Below are 21,039 nucleotides of genomic sequence, written 5' to 3'. Positions count from 1 at the left end.
AATATTAGGCTACAGAAGTGTATCCACATTACAAAAATTTAACAAGCTTACCACTGGAAAAAAAAAACAAGTCATAAAGGAAAACACTATTGGGGGGAAAAAAAGAACTTAAAAATATATAAGCACACATATGAAAAGAGACTAAAAAATATATCAAAATGCTAGTAGTAATTACATCAGGGTGGCAAACTATGATTGCTAAATATTACTAGTAATCATAGCAGGGTGGTAAACCAGTCGCTTTTCTCATCTTTTCCCACATACTTTTTCTAATTTGATTATACTATTTCAATAACAGAAAACAATCAAATAAAAATAACTTAGGAAGTTAAAAACTGGAGGTGGCTTTGTAGACAGACTGTGCTTGCAAGATCTATTTTCTGCAACTTAGTATCAACCTTCTTTAAAAATGCCTTCAGCTAAGTTTTCACCTAGATCTATCAATGACGGCAGGGGCACTGCTCTAAGTGCAGAAAAATTTTTACAGAAAATGTAAATTCATTTTTAAAATTCTGTGTTACATTATTTCAGTCTTTTTACTCGTTGACTCCTTACAACACTCTTTAATCCACAGCCTGGTTTAGTGTGTCGTTGCAAAGCTGATGAGAGGAAGCAAGGAAAGCATTAGCAATATTTTGAAAAATCTGGTGCAAGCCAATTCGGAAGGAAAAATTCACATTTTTATTAACCAATTTAGTCACCACCCTCTGACATCAAGTTAAGCAACTAATAGAAAATATAACAATATTGTTAATCTCACAAAGTATATGGTAGTAACTTCACAAACACTAAAACCCACACCAACTGAAAGTCTGTGTGGAAAGAGAAAAGAAAGAATTAAAATGGTGGACTTTACTACTCTATTAAAAAAAAAAAAAGGCGTTTGGAAAGATAGAGCAGGGTGAAATGTGATTTACATGTTGAAAACAAAATGAAAACTAGGAGACTAGATAAGGTAAAGTTTTGGGAAGTATTTATACACATTTTTGCTTCATTCATAGCGGTGCAAGCAAAAGACCAGATGCAACACCTACAGGAACTTTGCAAGGTTATGGGTTACAAATCAGAGAATGACTAATCCAACTGACAGAGTTTGGAATATAACCAACATACCCATTGTTGGTTATATATCAAACTCATCTCTCATAATATTACTGCCTTTGTTTGTGTAAAAACCATTTTCCAAATGCTTTCACATAGTTGTCTCTGTTGATCCCTTCCTAAGTTCACAGAGGTAGGGGGTAACTATCTATACACAAAGCCAAGTTTATCATTAATAAGGGTACACATCAAAGCAGCTTTCTAACCATCCAATGTTCATTCTATTATACCACATTTCTTCCAATTGCTTTAATGTCTCCAAATTAAGTGATCCCCGTACACAATAGACATTCAATAATTATGTCATAAATGCATGAATTTTGATCTAAAAAAGTAAGTAAGATCAGAAGGAATGCAACTGAGGGTGCAGGTGCCCTATGCTTCATTAGTACACCACATGATCAACATACACATCATAATAATTAACTACAGCTTGACCCTCTCCAAGGTTTCTTGTTCCTACTTGCTGAAAGAAAAGGTCTCATTTATTCTAATGTAGCTGTGTCAAAGAATGGGAATTCTACTCTGAAAAAATATAATGCCTTCATCCTATTCTGAAGAATGGATATTGTCATGCCTAAGTGACAGACATAGCTCCTCAAAATTGAGAATAAGGTCAAATCCGATTTCAAAAACTAAAATTTTACTTCACACTAAGAGATTCAATGGGTAGGGGACAAACTTTAAGCTGTCCTCGATTTAGCCCCTGGGTGGGCTCAGGATGCCCACCTCTCCACAACCAAGTTAGAACAATTTCTTGGTTCCTTGTTCTTACTGAAATAATAGATGGAGGGAGATAGTCTCCCTAGTAAATTGACCCTGGGGTTAAATCCTGAATGAGCTTCATTCCAATCTGGACATACAGATATATTTGTTTCAATAACCCCAATGTCCTTCAAATGTTCTATTGTAACAGTGCTATCAGTCAGTATTCTAGCAAATTCTTAAAAAAAAATTCTACTATTCTCTGAGTTTGGGGGACATTTCAAGCTGAACAGTTAAAATCATCATATTGTGTATACCTCTCCCATTGGAATTTTAGAGGGAGAGAGAGAATCATACAAAGAAGGTCTAAGGCCCCAAAAGGCAGATATTTCCCTGCAGGAAGTCTAGAAAGGCTTCAAGTACAGATACGATTTAGGATACTTCTGGGATGATAGACCTCCAGTATACCCAAAATGTGTTACACTCTTTACTTTTTTCTAAATAAGGAATGGGAGGGGCTGAGATGGTATTCAAAAGTTTAAGAACCACCTATCTATTGAAGTATACTCAAGTGTTTTTTTGTTTGTTTTTAAGCCACTCACATTTCTACCTCCAACTCCAATGCCAGATCCCAATAAATACACCACACTGACCCTACCCCTCTCTCCAGCCATCTTCCTTGCGGTGAGGCTGCCATTATAGCCGGAGTGTGCTACAATCCTCAAATCTGTTGGAGTAGGGAAAAAAACAAAACAGGACAGTTTCAAGAACCAAGGTGAGGGGAGAGGAAGAAGGCTACATCCACAAAATCCTCTTATTAATATGTTTAACATTATTTCCAAATTAGGCTACACAGACATTGTATTTCTGTGGTTGTTGCTAAAGCATTAATGTGCTAACACGTATATGGTGAAAACAGTCTGTATTATTTTTATAACTCTGTTCTGGCATTTCTTCACGTTTGAACACACTGGGAACCTCAAAATATAAGCATATAGTCCAGGGATCCCCTCTCTACCTCTAAGAGGTCCTTTTTAGCATTGCTGGTCTAGTTTCTAGGATTGAGGCAATCATAAAGCCAAAACACCGGGCACTGAGAGTGGGGGCACTCATCTACATGTCAAAGTAAACTTTTAAAAGGAGTGCTTAAAGGATTCAAACTGTAGTCTATAAAATATAAATTTATTCTATTTCTGGGACGTCTGCCAGCAAAACATGTAAGTCCTAGAAAATCCACAGCAACAGTCAACAGAAGACTTGAGCTGCTAGTTGTGGGACCTCAAGCAACTCCCTCAACTTCTCTGGGCCTCTATTGCCTCAAATGTCTTAAAAAAGGGGACTCAACCAGCTAGCTAGTCCATTTAAGGTCCCTTTCAGTTTTAAAATCTCTTTCGTCAATAATTATAGAATACTAAAAGTTACATTCAATACGTAAATGTCTACTAATTTCAAAAAACAAAGAACAAATGAAGCGCAAATGTAATGTTTAAACATTAAGAAAGATCTCATAATAATTGTAGGGTGTCATAAAAATAGTCCCTTTGGCTTGGCTGTCACTTGCTTCAAATAAAGCCTGAGCCATGGGAAAACTATTTTAACACTCTGAGAAGATTAAATGGTTAATCCACTGGGAAACCAAATTCAAAGACAGAATTCACAAATCCGCTCCCCAGAGAGAAGCCCTGGAAATAACAAACATTCATTCTATTACGAATAAAGTTATCCTAATGTTACACTGAATACAAATACTTTCTATCATCTAGCGTGCATTTTCATCAATAGGTTTTCCTTCCTAATCTGAAACTCAGATAAAGGTCTTGTCTAATATTGACAGAAAACAGCCATTTATAAGTCAGGGTCACACAGGTGAGTCATAACATCTCTTGGGGGAAAGCATCCACAATAACAGATATTTCAAGTTCACTGCTTTGAAGAGAAATTGATGAGAACTGGAAGATTGGACAGATTATGAAATTAACTACGATAATTTCTGCTTTCATGGCTTCACTAAACTGGAATTTCTAGTGCATCATTTACTACCCCATAATTATGCATCAAAATATTAACCAACTGGCAGGTCAGAGGGTAAGAGCTCAAGGGGTAGTAATAATTAGACATGAAACCTGAGCTTCCAGTGGAATTCCACATAACAATCAGGTCTACCACACTTTATAAACTTCATAAACCTTATCTGAAGAAAAAATATCAACTCATATTCAAATAATTTCATTGACTTTCAGTTCACATCATCCACAGGTTCCTTATTCTCCTAGCTTTCATTTCCCTTACTTCACGATCCAAATACAAAGACATACAAGTAGGGCATGTATGTTATATCGCACATACATATAAATAATATCCTTCTAATGCACAAGCTTTGGAGTTCAATTTTTGTATGAAATATGCTTGGAAGCAGGGCACACTTTTTGTTTTTTAAATCACTATTCTTGAGGCAACATATGAACTTAAAAGATGCTGTTTAGAAAGAAGGGAGAAATAAAAACTAAGCTGCAACAATTACTTTAATTTCTAGTTTGTTCTGTTGATACATTTTTGTTAGGACCAAGGTAGTTTGTGCATTTAAACAGCCTCACACTGCTAGAGCTAAGCTCCATAAAAGCAAGGACCATGTTTCTCATGTGTGCTGTATATCCTCAGTGGTAGGAGAGAACCCATCACATAAGTAGGCATGTAATAAATATTTGATGCATGAAGGAAGGAGGAAATAAATAAATGACCAAACAGCAGGTAACCATCTACTTCCATCAAATATTTCTAAAAGTCTTGCCTCTACATTTTCTAAACATTAAATTGTTTCAAATAATTTACCTCACATGTATATTCAAGTTTCAGCTGAAAGATCCTTATTAAATTGAAATTAGCATGTGAAATATTTTCAAAACATTTGGAAATATTTTTAAGAACACAGAAATAGGTCGCAGAAGCCTGAGTTTGAGTTCCAATTCTGGTATTTAGGGGCTGAGAAACCTTGAAGAGGTCACCAAGTATCTCTGAGACTCAATTTTTCATCTGTAAAATAGGAATAACATCTGTCCAGCCCACCTCATAGGGTTTTAGTGTAGATGTGTAGATTAAATAAAATATTGCGTACTTGTATCATAGCCAGAGAGACCACAAAAGCCTAAATGTTTCCTCTTAAGTAACAACAGTACCCACAGTAAACATACAGTGGGAAAATCAAGTTTGAAATGTTAAAATAGTTCCTTTCTATCAATATGGAGGCACCATTAGTACCAACAGTTTGGCTAACAAGCAAAAAAAATCACATATTTAATAGATTGTATATGGGAAGTTCTTATAACCTTGAATTGCCATCTCAGCATGAGTAAAAAGAAAAGTTGGGGGAGGACACATTGCAAATCAGAGCTAAAACAGAGCTTCTGGCTGTCCAATCAGCACTTAAGCTAGACGAGCAATGTCACTTCTTTAAAGTGCTGCAAGAAGGTGAAAACTCAGCAAATTAGACAACATTACACACTAATCTAAACCCACTGTCAAGGATACGCACTGTTCTCTGCCAAAGCCAAGCAAAGAAATCTTAGCTCACAACCACACACATAATGACATGAAAACACAATTGTTCTTTCTGTATCTCCATTTTCTTTCAGCTCTTGACATATTTTGCAAGCTAAAAATCTTGGGAAAAAATGTTCAAATGTTATGTCAGCATTCAGACAGGGGAAGCATGAGCTGCCCATTCTCCTTGCTTGGTCTCACAGCAGACACCTTGTAATAAACATTGTACTTTCCTTCACATCACTTCATAAAGTCTTAGATTTAGAATTAAAAATGTTTAATTGAGTTTATTATTTCAAATTAACAGAATAGTTCAATTCAATATATTTATATAATAAGAACAGAATATACACTACATTGCTCATTTTTGTAGATGACATCTATCAACTTACCACGTTTTCTAGGAAGTTGACTACTATACTGAGTCTATAAGCAAAAACTTTCTACATCTATGCATCCAGAGGAAAAAAATGTTGCTATTAAATCAAATATTACATGTATGTGTGTGTGTGTGTGTGTGTGTGTGTGTGTGTGAACGTGTGTGTTTGTACATGTATATATAACCACTCTAAAAACAGACCCCCAATAATTTGGAATTTTCTGGATCTAAAGGTAGGGTTAGTCTATGATGTGGCTGTGAACAGTTTTATTCTACATCTTTTCCTCACATTTTTTTAAACTGCAGAGCAGTACTGTCCAATAGAAGCACAATGGGAGCAACATTATATTTAATTTTAAAATTTCTGATAGCCATATTTTTAAAAAGGAAGAAATAGATGAAATTTTTAAAAATATTTTAACTCAATGTATCAAATACTATCATTTTAACATGTAATCAATCCAAAGATTATTGATATATTTACATTCTTTCTTCATACTGAGGCTTGAAAATCTAATACATATAAAATCTAATACACTGACAATACATGTCAGTGTAATATATATATATATAAGGATGACATTTTCATCAGAAATACTTTATAAGTATTTTGATTTCATAAACTTCACAGTTAAAAAATGGATCCACATAACCACATTGTTCCAAGCATACTTAAAAGTTTTCCAAAACTAAATGAAGGACCAGTTTTTCTTTCTTTCTTTTTTTTTTTTTTGCCTTTATTTTATTTTTTTTTTAATTGAGTTATAGTCAGTTTACAATGCTGTGTCAATTTCTGGCATACAGCACAATTTTTCAGTCATACATGAATATACATATATTCATTTTCATATTCTTTTTCCCCCTGAGCTACCACAAGATCTTGTATGTTTCCCTGTGCTATACAGTATAAGCTTGTTTATCTATTCCATATATACCTGTCAGTATCTACCAATCTCAAACTCTCATTCTGTCCCTTCCCACAAGACCAGTTTTTAAATTTAAATTTAAATTAATTAAAATTAAATAAAATTTAAAATTTAGTTCCTCAGTAGTGTTGCAACCAAGCAGAAACCTGCAGGGCCTTCCTGGGAACAGACACCACCACTCCCCCTACATACACCCCTCCCCTACTACCCCCTCACCTCTTCAGGTCCCTACCTCGTTTGTAGAAAAGTTTTAGCTTCCAAGGACCTCCCCAAGTTCCAAAGAGCAAATTTAATCAGACAAATGCAGGCACAAAGGGAAACAGTCAAGCAAGACAAAATAACAGTTTAGCCATAAAACAAAGTCAAGGGCCCTTAGTTCCTCCTCAAGGACTATAAATAATATTCCAAGCCATATTCCTGAGTGGTTTTAACTCTACTAAAACCCCCACAAGGTATAAACGTTAACTGCATGCTGACCACAAGCAGGTAGACTACAGACCAGCTGGAACCAGAGGGTGGATTATGTTAACCCCCAAAATACCTCTCTGTTACCTCACCACAACCAATCAGAAATATCCGTAAGCTGATCGCATAACCTATGACCTGCTCTCTCACCTCGCCCTTTAAAAGCCCTTCCCTGAAAGCCATCAGGGAGTTCTGGTCTTTTGAGCAAAAGCTGCCCATTCACCTTGCTTGGCCCCACGTGGGTGCCTGACAATAAACTGTACTTAACTTCACCACAACTCAGGGTCAGTAGACTGGCTTTGCTGTGCATTGGGTGAGTGGAACCAAGTTTGTTTCAGTTACAGCATTAATCGTAATTTAAGTGTGGCCTCCTAGGGTTGGATAGCAGGGCTGTCATCTAAATTCACATCTACCACAAAGACAGATACCCCTCAGAACACCTTCACATATACTCTGCCAAAAGGCATTTTCAGACATTGAATTTAAAGTGTTCTCCCTAAGTGAGAAACTTTCTGTTTAACTTCTTTTCCCCAAAGCCTTATATGAGCCATGCACTTATTTTGAGAAACCTAAAATAGAGTCATCAGCTTTAACATACTGATGAGCCTCCGCATCTAATAAAACACAAGGCCCTCTAGGACACTGTGTGAATTTACACAAGTAGAGTCAACTCTATATTACTTGTTATCACATTGTTCATGGAAGGGGAAAAGTAGGTCAAATGCCCTGCTGATTTGTGTCTAAGTGTTGATTTTTTTTTTTTTTCCCCTGCTGATGAAGCTTATCACAAACTAGAAGCTAGGACTGGAGGTCAAAGGGGAGATGTAAAAATCTGAGGAAATAGTTTAGAGTAAATTCAGTTTCCCCCTTTCTGAGCTCTGGCTTTTCTAGGAATACCAAGGTATAAATACCCTGTCAAAGCCATTCATTTGTAATTGAACCGGTGCAGAACCAGGAAGAGGCAAGTAACCTTGAGCTAAGTAAAGCTTTGAGACGCCTGTTGTTACCGCTCACCTATATAGATTTAATGGTTAAGAACCCAAGCTGTAGAGTCAAGCTATCTGGTTTGGAACTTTGTTTCAGCCACTTGCTACCAGTCTAACTTGGAGAAGGTTACTTAATCTTTCTGCATCTAATCTGTAAAATGGCCATAATAATAATAGGACCAAACTCAAAATTGGTATGAGAAATAAACGCAATTTCACAGAATACAAAACATCTTAACGCTCAGCACTGACCCTGGCACATACTGTGTGTCCAATAATTTTTGCTATTTTTAGCTCAGAAATGAGGACAAAAGAGATGGGACTATATGTTCAATAAATATTTGTTGTAAATGAAAATATACGTACACATATTTTATAAATCCCAAAGTGCTATCTATGTAAGATATTTTTATCCTGTGCAAATTAAGTTTAGAGTGAATCTACTCAGACAACGTACGTAATGGGGGAAAAAATAGGTCTTAACAATGTGGCTCACTTTACGTTTTTTATAAAGCCTTTCCCGAACAATCAGACTCACACATATTCCGTTTAAAAACAAAAATAACATGCATACCAAAACCAAATGTAAGTTATTTACCTGTCAACATTACTTTAAGGTTATCCATGACTCTGCTCATCTTAACTGTAAGCAGCATTAGATTTAATAGCATGGCCCAAAAAATTGCCCTGTGATATTCTAGAGAATTCACAGATAAAAATATTAACTCTCTAACAACAGTTTCTCTCATAGCCAAATTTTCTGTTTTCATTACTGTTTTATGCTCCTTCTTCACTGTCTTTGACTAGATCTGCTAACTAACAAAACTGCCTCTTACTGGGTTTCCTCTCTTTCTCCTTCCCTTTCTTCTGCCACGGTACAGTCACTAATAAGTATTTAAAGACCAGAAGAGAGGTAGTAGCACTAAACAGGAGAAACAAACTAATCCAACAATTGGATAAACAGCCTTGGAATAACCAAGAAGGCCAAACTGAAACTTCAAGCTTTATAACAGGTGATTCTAAATAGTCATAAAAATGTCACCTCCATAGGTGGTCATCTGTAGAGGGAATGAAAAAAAAAAAACTTTAAAATTCATTTTATTCTTTAGATTGATTAAAGATACAAAGTATATATAAAACTATCATTTCTACACCTCACCAACATTTGTCACTAAATTAACTATAGAAATGCTGACAGGATAAGATTTTTAAAAATCACTTCTCAGAAAGACCACAAGGGTGGAGAATTTTTAAAAAAATAATTTCTCAGAGGTCAGATTCTTTTTATAATCCTGAACGTATACATAACGAGAAGCAAATTCAGAGCAGACCATCGGAGCTGTAAAAGCGACGCACTTATCCTACCATGAATGCTTCATTAATATTTCAGGGATGATGTTGCAATTTTCCATGAGCAACTGTCAGAGCTCTGCTTCTTGATATGCATCAAAACCATCCAAATTACATCCAATAGTCGTGTATCTCTCCTTGACCGAATTACAATTTTGATTGTAAGTCTCTAGTATTTCGAGACTCACACCCCGGAATATGTAATTTTCTATTGTAACCACCCTGCTTTAACCTTAGGATGTTTCATCCAGTCACCCAATTAACCCTTCCCCTCAAGTTCTCTTCCTTTTACGGACCTAGTACCATTGAATTTTCCCTTAAATATAATGTCTCTTCCAACGCTAGAAATGTCTGCGAAACCCGCACGCTGGTGCCATCTGGTCCACGGTGGGTCACCAGACAGACGTCTATGCGCAGACATCAGACCCCCGGCCTCTGCAAGCGCAGTGCTGAGGCTTTGTCTCCCGCCTCCGGAGACCGGAGTTGCAAGCACACGTAAGACAGTCACTCTTCAAATGTGTGGAAAAAACACCACAGCCCAGGAGAGAGGCAGCTCCTCCGGGCAAAGCCGGACAGGCCGTCGCCCGAGGCGGCCAAACCTGAGGCAACTGTCCCGCGGGTGCGCGACCCAGCGGGGGCGGGCGGCGACGGTTCCTCCCGCGGGTGAGTCAGGGCGCCCCCGGGACCGGGCGCCGCGCGGCCGCCGGCCACCTGCAGACAAACGCCCGGGGCATGAGGGCGCGGGCTCTCCCCGCGAGCACCCGGGCCGCCGGGGCCCGCTGTCTCGGCTCCCCGCCACCGGGCTCCCGCCGGGCCGCCCCTCAGGTCCCCGCAGCCCGCAGCCCGCAGCCCGCCCGCCGGCGCCGCGTCGGCCCTCACCTGACAGCCACCCGCACCGAGCTCTCGTCCGGGGCGCCCCACATGCCGGCGGCGAGCCACGGCCGGGCCCCTGGGCCTCTGCACTGCACAGCTGAGGCGCCGCCGGCGCTCGGGCGCGGGAGACTGGAGCAGCAGGGGGCGGCCGGCTCACCTCCGCCGCGCTCCAGCCATGTTGGGCGACTGAATGGAAAGGTGGCGGCGGCGCTGAGGCAGGAGCGGGAGGGGGAGGAGGAGGAGGAGGTGATTCACCGCTCGCGGGCGCCCGCCCCTTCTCCCCGGCTCAGCCCCCTGGACTGGGGCGGGGACGAGCGCGGCGGCGGCGGCGGCGGCGGCCTCCAGTCCGGCCGCTGAGGGCGCCCTGCCCCCTCCGCTGGGGACGCGGCCTGCCGGCGGCCGGGACACGCGCTCCACGCCCGCCCGGGCTCTGCCCGCTCGCGGCCGGCCCCGCACTGCGTCAGCGGCCGCCGCGCTGCCCGGCCTGCGCCCCGCCCCGCCCCGCCCCGTGCTCGGCGGGCACTGCCAGGCGCTGCCGGCCCCGGGGCCCGCGGGGGAGGGATGCTGGCCGCGAGCTGCCCACGCCCGCGGGCGACGAGCCGTGCGCCTCTGTGAGATCGCCCTCCTGCAGCCTGTCTTTTTCTAAATGCAAAGCTTGATCCACCAGCGCAGCGCCAGCAGCCAGCCAGCTGCTGCCCGGGCTCGCCTTTGTTTCCAGCCAAAGCTCATTGTCCTCTCTCCAGCCTGGACTTTGACCCCCTTCCCCAGGCCCCCTCTGAACGCCCTGCTTCCCAGGAGCCAGTCATTCATACTAAACCGGCTCCCCAGCTTGGCTACAGTCTCTGAGCAGCTGGGCTTTTCTGCAGCCCGTCGCCCATCTACCAGCCCGTGTGGGATATGGAAATGATCGACTCGAGATTCTTGAATGCCTTTCTGTTCAATCATTTGCACACTGGTAAATGAACTGCGCCCTGGTACTGCCAAGAGTCCCAAGAACTGAATAAGCACCGAGATCTGCTGTAGAGTAAGTAAATCCCTCTCAACTGGCGTTCAGAAAGCGCCTCCCAAGCCGAGATTCTGTCAACATTGACCCACTGTGGTTCCTGCTGGTGGTTATTGTGCTTCCCGTGCCTTGAGACAGCTCTGTGGGAACAGCCTTTATTAGCTTTGCCACAGAGGATCTTTTGTGGGCTGCCCCATACGTTTCTCTAAATAAACATGCAGGTTCATACAAAACAGTATAATCCATTAAATGGCACTATCCAAATAAAGACACTGCCCCAAATACCTACAGTCAAGAATCTGCACACCTAATCATCCTTGTCAGCAGAGACACGGCAGTGTTGGTTGGAGGAGGCAGCGCACATTGGGACAAACGAGAAGTGTTTAATGATCTTAAGTAGTTTTAAATTTATTCCTCCCGTTAACCTCAATATTCCTGAGCCTTAACAGACACATACCTGGGAGGTAAAGAGGGCAAAGATGGGTACTATTTTCTTCAGATCAAATTAGTGGCGAAGCTCTCCCATGGCTGCCCTCTGGAGAGCCTCCTCTCCCCTCAGTGTCTGTCTATCAACAAATCAGAATACTGTTTCCTCCCCGCCTGGCAGGCCCACCACTGGGTGGATCTGGATTGACCACCTTGCTTCTTGGATTGATAAAAGCAACAAGGAAGGCAAGTAAAGCCAAGCACACTTAACAAGAAGACTAAAGAGAAATACATATAACTTCAGACATGTTTTTTAATTATAATTTAAAATAGTACCAGTACATGTTCTGTGTCACTAGGAGCTGTCATAAACACACATGCCACCAGGAGCCAGGCAGGTAACTTAAGTGAGTGAAGCAGGCAAGGTGAGGACAGCGATAAAATAGAGAGGAACACAGGCCTCTTGCAAAGGCAGTGGCCCTTCTCGGCCCTGGCCTGCTGGAATGCAGACCCAAAGCTGCCAGGCTCTTTGTTTGTTTGCTGTATGTGTGTTACTTCTCAAGAGATAGAGAAAAGTTAGACTTTTATGTGAAAATTCCTTAGTTTTAAACATCAGTAACTAATTCAGCACCATATTTACATTCTGTGTAAACCAACCTACCACGCAAACCAATCAAAATTGGTCTCAGGCCAACTTCAGTCCCAAGCCATCAGTCTGGAACTTCTGGCCAAAACATTAGCACCCATAATAGCATGTTGTACATGGGTTCAGGAAGAGGTAATGTAAACATTCAAATTCATATTGATGACTGAGTATAATTCGCCCAAATTTCAACATTTATAAATCAATTGTATATATTATATTTACTACAGATTTCTCATGGCTGCTATAACCCTTTTCCTTATGGCTCATCTAATTAATTATCTTAAGTTGAAGAAAACCGAGGACAGAGCTTTTAGTGTAAGAGTGGTTTAAATCCTATCCTAATATTCACTCAATAAATACTTGATAAGTCATTGCAATATACAAACAATGCTGGACACCAATGATTCAGAGAGAATTAAGACCATCATCTTACCGCCTAGTTCAAGGGGACACATTTGAAAATCTATAAGTACGATAATAGAAATTATGACAAGAGAATGATGAATTCCATCTGGAAGGGTGAGAAATTCTTCAGATCTGTGCCATTCTGGATGATCCCCCTGAATCCACTCTTGCCTCCACACTGTGGAGGAGTGACCTTTTGAAGCATAAGTCATTTATGGTATTCCTCTGCCTGAAATTTCCAAACTCTAACCTTATCTTTTGCCACTCCAAGTCTTAACCACTACTTTGGTGAAACTTGCCCTCTTTTTGTTCTTGAAAACATAAAGTTCATTCTTGCCTGAGGATGTTTGCACTAGCTAGTCCCTGTACCTGGAATGTTCTTTCCCTGGATCATCCCATGGTTGTTGGCTCCTTTCGGTCTTTTAGATATCAGTTTAAATGACATCTCAGAGAGATTTCTCCTGATAATTCAATCTAAAGTAGCACTTAAGCTCTCATGATTTGCATGGCCCAGTGCAAAGTGAAAATGCAGATGTCTTGTTAGAAAAGCAATATAATAATGTCGTTAAAGATATTAAAATATAAAACTATTTCCTTTCTTCTGAGCTCTCCCACTCAACTTGTCATGGTGTTTTTTTACTTGCTATTTAATCTCATTTTCCATAAAGAAAAATTAAACTGTTTAATTATTGGTTTAATTGCATCATTCATCTTTCTATTGTTCAATGCCAGTTTTGAGGATGACTAGAAAAGCACTGAACTCATACATGGGATTATAAATTATACAATTTCTGTTGTGTAGTTCATACATACATGCGAACTGGATTCTTAACCAAACTGTGGAAACATTATGCAAAACTAACTCAGCTGTTTTTAATTCATTTCTTGATCCACCTACATTCTACGAGCACTTCCTCACCTTTGGCTTACAGATGAGTGAGGAAGAACTGAAAGGGAGAGGAATTGTCTTTCCTATGCTTGCCTTTCCTTTATGTAAATCATCTTCAGAGGCAGCTTTTGGTAGCTACAAGGAAGTAATACTTAATAAGATAGGGTTGTTTGATCATTGTGTTTCTTAAAATACCATTAGCTTCTTTTGCATTTGAAGCAAGTTCTGATTTGAGGGAAACGTGGCCTCCCATGGCGTCAGCATCCCTGCGTAGTCAGTTGTAGGCATAACATGTCTACCACGTACTGGCTTTGAATCTCACTCAACTCCCACACATCGCGGGTCAGCCAGAATTCTGTGCTCACAGGGACTCACAATAGCTCTATGAGAATGGCGTGCCAAGGAATGGAGGATGTGGCTCTTGCCCATATGTCCTCTGCTTACCCAAATGCTCCAGTGTCGTATCAGACCTCCTGCACAAAACACATATCCAAAGGTAAAATTATTAAGAATTTCAAGACAGCAGTAGCAGCACATTAAACAAAGGTGTGACTGCACTGATCGTTCACCCATGAAACCAGCACTGTACCCCCAGTTCCTCGCTATCACAGGACTATTTTATATCTTCAGAGCCCTTATCACTAGCTGATATTTTCTTGTTTTTTGTTTATTTTTCATTTATTGCCTGCCCCGCCCCCATTTGAAAATGAGTTCCAAGATGACAGGGATCTTTTCTGTTTCATTTACTGATGTATCTGTAGTTCCTACAACAGTGTCTGACACAGTACGTGTGGGTCATTAAATATTAACTGAATGACTATGTGACTTTGGGCAAGATGCTTCTTATATGTAAGTAATGTTATTTTCTGCCTTATGGAGTTGTTTGGAGATGGAGAGCTTTGTTTATCATATGTTAATCACAGCACTAACTCATAATATATATATATATTTGTAAACATGAAGTGTTTTAAAAAGCAGATACTGATGCTTTAGCTGCACCTACATAAGGTATGTTTGAAAGAAAGATACATTCTAGCACATCCTAAGCAAGCATCCAAAAAGAAGCTACAATGTGCATAAGGGCAACTATCACCTAGTTTGTTTGTATGTTTGTTTGCTTTTTGCCCTCTGGGCTATCTGCCCTGTGTTTTTCTGGTTTCCACATTCTATTCAGTCATTAAAAGTTATTTGCCTCTTCCTTTTTGCTGCTAGCAGAAAGAGTAAAAGAAAAAGTTCTGATTATAATTCCATGGACAGACAAATGGCTTTGAAAGAGCACGCCTAGACAAATGTGTCCTCAGAAATCTTAAAAAAAAAAAAAAAAAAACCCTTTAGGAAACTAATCCTTCATACCATAACCAGAAGCATCAATTTTCCTTCAGCACTCCATGTTGTTGAATGCATTTTCCCTGTTAGGAACGGTGGAAGGCATTTAAAGGGCTTGTCCACCACGTCAGTGCAATGTGCTAAGGGACTCACATGCATTATTTCACTTGACTCTTTCAATGACTCTAGGAAGTGGATACAGTTATTACCTCCGTTTTACACACGAGGAAACAGAGCCTCCCCAGCAACTTCTAACTATTGAAATCGCATCTATATTTCAGGGTCAACTCAAAAATTACCTCTTTCTTCAAACTTTTCCGGATTTCACTCTTCCTCTGGACCAGATATGTGATTTTTTTTTCTGCCACATCTCCTTGTAGTTCATTTATGTCTTTGTTGTTGTTGTAATGATTACTTTTTAACTCCTCAACTAGATCGTAAATTTCTAAAGGGCAGAATTTGTGGAAAACTCAAGATCGCAGCCAATGCTCACTTGTATAGATCAGTGACTACCAGAAGAAGAGCATGATGTGTTTTGGTTTCAACACAGAACAAGTTTTCTCTGTAGATCATCTGCTGCTTATTGGTTATGGTTCTCTGAGAGCCTATTTCCAGACCATAGTGTCTATTGAAAGTGGCATTTGGACTATCAGGAAAGAAACCAGAGTAGCTGTGCCCATTAAATGTAAGCTAGGGTTCATTGATTCTGGAGATGGAAGGCATTTTACAATTCTAGTTCACTCTTTTCATTTTACAGATAAGGAAGCAGCTCCTGAGATAAGAAATGACCACTGCACCCGTCCCCTCCCTTTTCCAACATATATGTGTATTGCACAGTAAAAAGCTAAATAAGAATCCAGGCATCTTTACTCCCTGTTCTGGGTTCTTTGTTCTTCACTGTTAGTTTCATTAGACATTTTATTTTTTGGGCTTGGAAAATCTCAGCCTATGCTGCTAGTGCTTGCATATAAAGAATATATAACTGAAAAGTAACACAAAGTGAGGGGGAGGGTGTAGCTCAGTGGCAGAGTGCATGCTTAGCATGCATGATGTCCTGGGTTCAACCCCCAGTACCTCTATCAAAATTTTTAAAAAGACTAATTACCTCTCCCTGCCACAGAAAGAAAGAAAGAAAAAGAAGTAACACAAGGTAGAACTTAAATACTTATAGTAGTAGTTTTTACCTTATGATAAAAAGCAGTTAAACATCTTGTAAATTTATTTTTAATGGCTCATAACATTACTAGAAAAGCAACTTTTAACTATATACATGCTTCTCATTTATGTTTATTTTAAATATTGGTTAGAGTTTTATCTGAGAAAATAAAGGTTTGAGGAATTTTCCTGTTTTTCTTTCTTCACATATGCTTGAAAATTTAAAAATAACATAAATCACTTTTACAGAAACAGTGAAATTATTCTCCTAAGACAAAAAAAAAATGACAGGTAACTAAATTCTTTATGAAAAACAAACAATTTAATGAAAGTTACATTTTGTCGTTCACCCTTAAAATCAGAGTGTAAAGTCTAAAATTGCATTTAAAGTCTTGGACTTGAGTTCCACATCTAAGGGAAATTCAAAGAATAAAGACCCTTCTCTCCAGTGCTTGGACTTTACTGAGTTTGCAGCATATGTGTGTTGCACACAGCTTGATTACCCCAAAGTACTGGCCCAGTTAATTGCATTCAAATGCAAATTACAGCTATTAAGTCATGCTGGTCTTGAGCCAACATCTTGAGCCAAGTTTGTAAGAGGAGTGTGTTTTTTTCTAACTGTGCAGGACTGAACTTGATAAGCAGTCTGGTGTAGTCAATCAGTCATTAGAACCTCATTCTTTGTGTTTTTTCATTTTGGAATATTTCAGAACTTAACCACTGAAACATAATTTTATCAGGTATTTTTATTTATTTATTTTTAACATTTTATTGGGTATTTTTAATTGAGAACATTTCATCTTTTACTAGCCCATCTTCTTTTATTTATTCATCAGTAGACTGTTCTTTTCCCATATCTGTTGATTGAAATTCCTGTCTTTATTTTCTCTCTCTCTCTTTTTTTTTCCATGCAGGTACTAAATCTTTATTTATTTGTTTGTTTGTTTGTTTGTTTGTTTGTTTTTATTGAGGTAGAGTCAGTTTACAATGTTGTGTCAATTTCTGTTGTATAGCGTAATGCTTCAATCATGCATGAATATACATATATTCATTTTCGTATTTCTTTTCTCTTTTCTAAACATTTTCTTTTCTTGTTACCTCCACATGGGTATTTTTCAAATCCTCATAGCTCTGGATACCCTGAAACTGAAAGGTTAATGATATTCTGGATTTTTCTTCCTTATTATATTTCAGAAGACCTACAACAATTAAAAATATGAAGTTAAGGTCAATGACAATTTTTAAGTATATGATAAATATTTCACCCGCTTTTGTAATAATCATATGCTTAGATTCATCTCAGTGTTCCTTATAAAGGTACCCATTTGGTAGAATCAGTGCTTTTTAAGGGAAAACACCCAAGTTAAATTTGTAAGATGCTTTACCTAGATCAGTATACAGCTCTGTTCTTATTCCTTGATTTGATCAGAAATCAGTTATTTCACAATAGACCCTACCAAGACTTCTACCAAGAAAGGCCTTCCAGACAGGAGAAACTGGTGACATTTGCATTTATTTTATGATCCCAAGCCACCCTTCAATTTTTGCAGAAGCGTGAAAGGGAAAAACCATTTCTGGTGGGAAAAGTGTTGTTAAGCTTTCTTTTTAGCCCAAAATGAGTATTTAAAGTGCTTCTTTTTACTTCCTGTGTTGGCAATAAAGATAAAAATAGAGAGATGGACACAATATGGTGTCGATGGGCAGTAAATTAGGAACAAGATAATGGCAGCACCTAAACACACTTGCTTATGCACACACCACAGAAAAGGTGTGTTTCAACATCAATGAGAAATAAGGTGGGTAACGTCTAGAAAGCAGAGGAGTTTAGATTAATGAAAGTAGAATATAGGAAACCATTTAAATCTTGTGAGTGTAACACTAATAAGACAGAAGCAGTATTTTAAAGTATGTAAAGTAAAATAAAATCTTGAAAAGAATAGTGAGTCTGGGCCAAATCTGAGATGAATTGGGGAGACTCAGTCAGGCAACCGTATCATACTGAAGTAATTATGACATGGTAAGGGCCTAAACAAGGCATCTTAATAGACTATGGTGAAAACGGAGAAGTAGGACTTAAAAATGAAAAGTAACCTTAGGGAAGAACTAACAGGATTTAGCGATGTGGGAAAAGAATAAAAGGGGATTAGATATTAAACTCACCGTCACTGAAAATGTTCAAGCATAGGCTGGAAAACCACTGGGTGAAGACAGCACCAAAAAGATGCAGGCATAGCCAGGAGAATAGGAGAGACACGCCAGTTCGAGAGTCTCAAAGGGTCCCTTCAATCAGAGATTATGAATTTATATAGTATTTTTTTTAATTGTTAAATACAGGTATCTATGAAAAATTCATCAATAGTCAATCTAAGAAAGAAATGGAAAATTTTATTCAAACAAACGTGAGGACCATAACCCAGGAGACAGCCTCCCAGGAATCTCTGAGAACCATTCCAAAGAAGTAAAGGGGGAGGCCAGTATATACGTGATTTTGGTGAATGGGGTTACTTGCAATCAAGCACACATGTTGGTAGAAGGTCCCTGCTATTCACAAGGAACATAAATCTTAGTTAATGGTTTTAGTGTTTTTTAAAGTATGGGAGATGCAAATTCATAAAATTTTTTCCTGACAGCATCTAACTATCTGAAGATCAGTGGTTTTCCCAGAGCATAAAGTATCTCATCTTGATCTTCGCCCTGAATTCCTTTCAGCTGTACTGAGGTCAGCAACTGCAGTGGCTAATCACTTGATTCTTGTAGAACTGGATGGTGGGCAACATTCTTTATTTTATAATCCCCTACCTTTCACTCTTAATTTTAACCAAGTTTTGGGAGGCATTTTGTGACCAGTTTGTCCCATGGCACTAAGAATGCTCATTCCTAGGTCAGGTGAGGATTACATTGATAGATCATTCAATGTGCTATTCTTGGACCAAGCCCTGTTAACAGTGGCCAAAAGCCTCTGGACCGCCTGTCTTACTTGTCTGTGATGGTCCAGGAAATGGTTCCCTCTTTTGCTTCTTCCCATATCTAGAGTTACACTATTACACTATTACAATCCCTGATCTTATAGAACTATGTATTGATCAATCTTTTCAAGTCCCCTAATCATCATTAATTTTATTGGAAGCTCAGCCACAAATTTAGTAATGCAAGAAATATTAATCTTGCAAAACAGACAGAATACAAGTAACATAGCTAGTAACATTAATAAGATAAAAAGTAAGTATTTAAGCTAAGAACTTCCATAAGGTGAGCCCAGCATTTCCTCAGGTTGTCTGACCAGCCTGTTCTGCACCAATTACTATCTTTAAGGGAAATCATGTATTGGCATTTACAGAAAATTCATTAAAGATGTCTGCATGTTCAAAGCAAGAGATGCATCGTCCTGACCCCTTACAGGATTGAGAAAGAATGTTATCTTCTAAGGAGTTACATGCCTGGCACCAGAAGGAAAACTGATCTTTATGGTCAAGCGTATTTCTGCCATTGGGGAGGTCTGGTTAACACAGAATACAGATGCACAAGGCACACTAGATGGGAGGGAGGAGGGAAAAGCACAAAGAAAAGTTTTATGTTTAAATTTTTTTTGTCTTGCCTTAAAATTGGAATTTTTCTTTCACCGTAGGCAACTGAGAGTATAGTGTCACTAACTGAAACAAACAAATTGGGTGGAAGGAAGGGAGAACTCATCTGATAGAAGAAAGAGGAAACAGAAAGTGAGCAGTAGAAAGAGATCTTGGGTTGAAGCAATGTGACAAAAATAAAGGTAGAGATAATGTCAAAGGGTGGGTTGGACACAAGCATCAATGCACTGGAGGAACCAAAGGGCATGAGGACCGAGGAAGAATCAATGCATCTATCAGATCAACACAGCTAACTGTAACCATAGGAAGTAGTTTTAGTCGGACAGGGGAAAGGAAAGCTAGGTGTCCAGGGAACTAAGAATTGTTGATAGGAAGTCAAGAGGGCAATTTACTCTTTTGAGGAGTTTATAATGAAGATAAAAAAAAAGAGTTTGAACTAAATTTTATCTCTACTTGTAAATCATTACATTGATTCAATAAATGTTTCAGTGCTTAAATGACATATTTAAAACTACTTTCATCATTCTGTCTACATTCTACCCAATATTTCTTTGCCAAAATTCTACCCCATCTTGAAAGTGTTCCTAGACTCTTTTCTTTATGCCTTCACACTTAGATTAGACCAAGAATCTTTTTATATATTCACATTATACATAGGCATAATTAAGGTTATTAATTTTCTTTGAATTCATCTGTTTAAAAATGTCTTCCCCACGGATTGTAAGCTCACTATATTTACATCTTCAAACACATTGCATGTCATTTGATACTTAGAAATGTTCATAGATGACTAAAAGTCCTTCCTTATGGCTCTTGAATTCCAAATAGCAATTAAGAGTTGACTGTGCTCTTTTTTCCTGAGCTGCTGTCTGCTTTCAGATCATTAATTCAGGTGACTGTATTTTGGACTTCTCTGCAGGCATTTCTTTCCCAAGTTTGAAACTCTCAAGTCTTGGTCAAAAGTCCTTTCTCCTTTCCTTTTTATACTTTATCCCACTGCTTAAATTCAATCTAAATGGTAATTACTCCCCATTCATGCAAGCATTTATTCAGTAACTATGTTTTGAGTGTCTTACAACACCATTTTAGGCACTGGAGATATAGATCAGAAAACAAAATGGGTAAAACTTTTGCTCTCTTCAGCTTGCATTTTTAAGAGAGAGAAAGACAATATGCAATGTAAGTAAAATGTAATACACGTCTAATGATTAGTGCTGTAGAAAAAGAGGTGTATACAGAATACTCTGGTGATGGGAAGGTTTTGTATTTTAAGGAAAATAATC

General features: G+C 39.0%; 1 protein-coding gene and 1 long non-coding RNA gene across 2 annotated transcripts in view; one reads left to right on the top strand and one right to left on the bottom strand.

Moving 5' to 3' along the window:
- KIF21A (kinesin family member 21A) overlaps positions 1-10,722 on the bottom strand; it is a 139,360-nt gene extending 128,638 nt beyond the window's left edge. Inside the window, 1 exon segment of the mRNA XM_032493308.1 lies at positions 10,329-10,722. Coding sequence (XP_032349199.1) covers positions 10,329-10,372 — 44 coding nt within the window. The 5' untranslated portion in view covers positions 10,373-10,722.
- Positions 744-19,731, top strand: LOC116667652. Its single transcript, XR_004324593.1, has 3 exons — positions 744-1,048; positions 15,452-15,454; positions 19,721-19,731. It is a non-coding gene; the product is annotated as an uncharacterized LOC116667652 (long non-coding RNA).
- Positions 19,732-21,039: the final 1,308 nt, after the last annotated feature.

Source organism: Camelus ferus, chromosome 12 (assembly GCF_009834535.1).
Source record: "Camelus ferus isolate YT-003-E chromosome 12, BCGSAC_Cfer_1.0, whole genome shotgun sequence".
Classification (NCBI taxonomy): domain Eukaryota; kingdom Metazoa; phylum Chordata; class Mammalia; order Artiodactyla; family Camelidae; genus Camelus; species Camelus ferus.
This window is presented reverse-complemented; position numbering and strand designations above follow the sequence as displayed.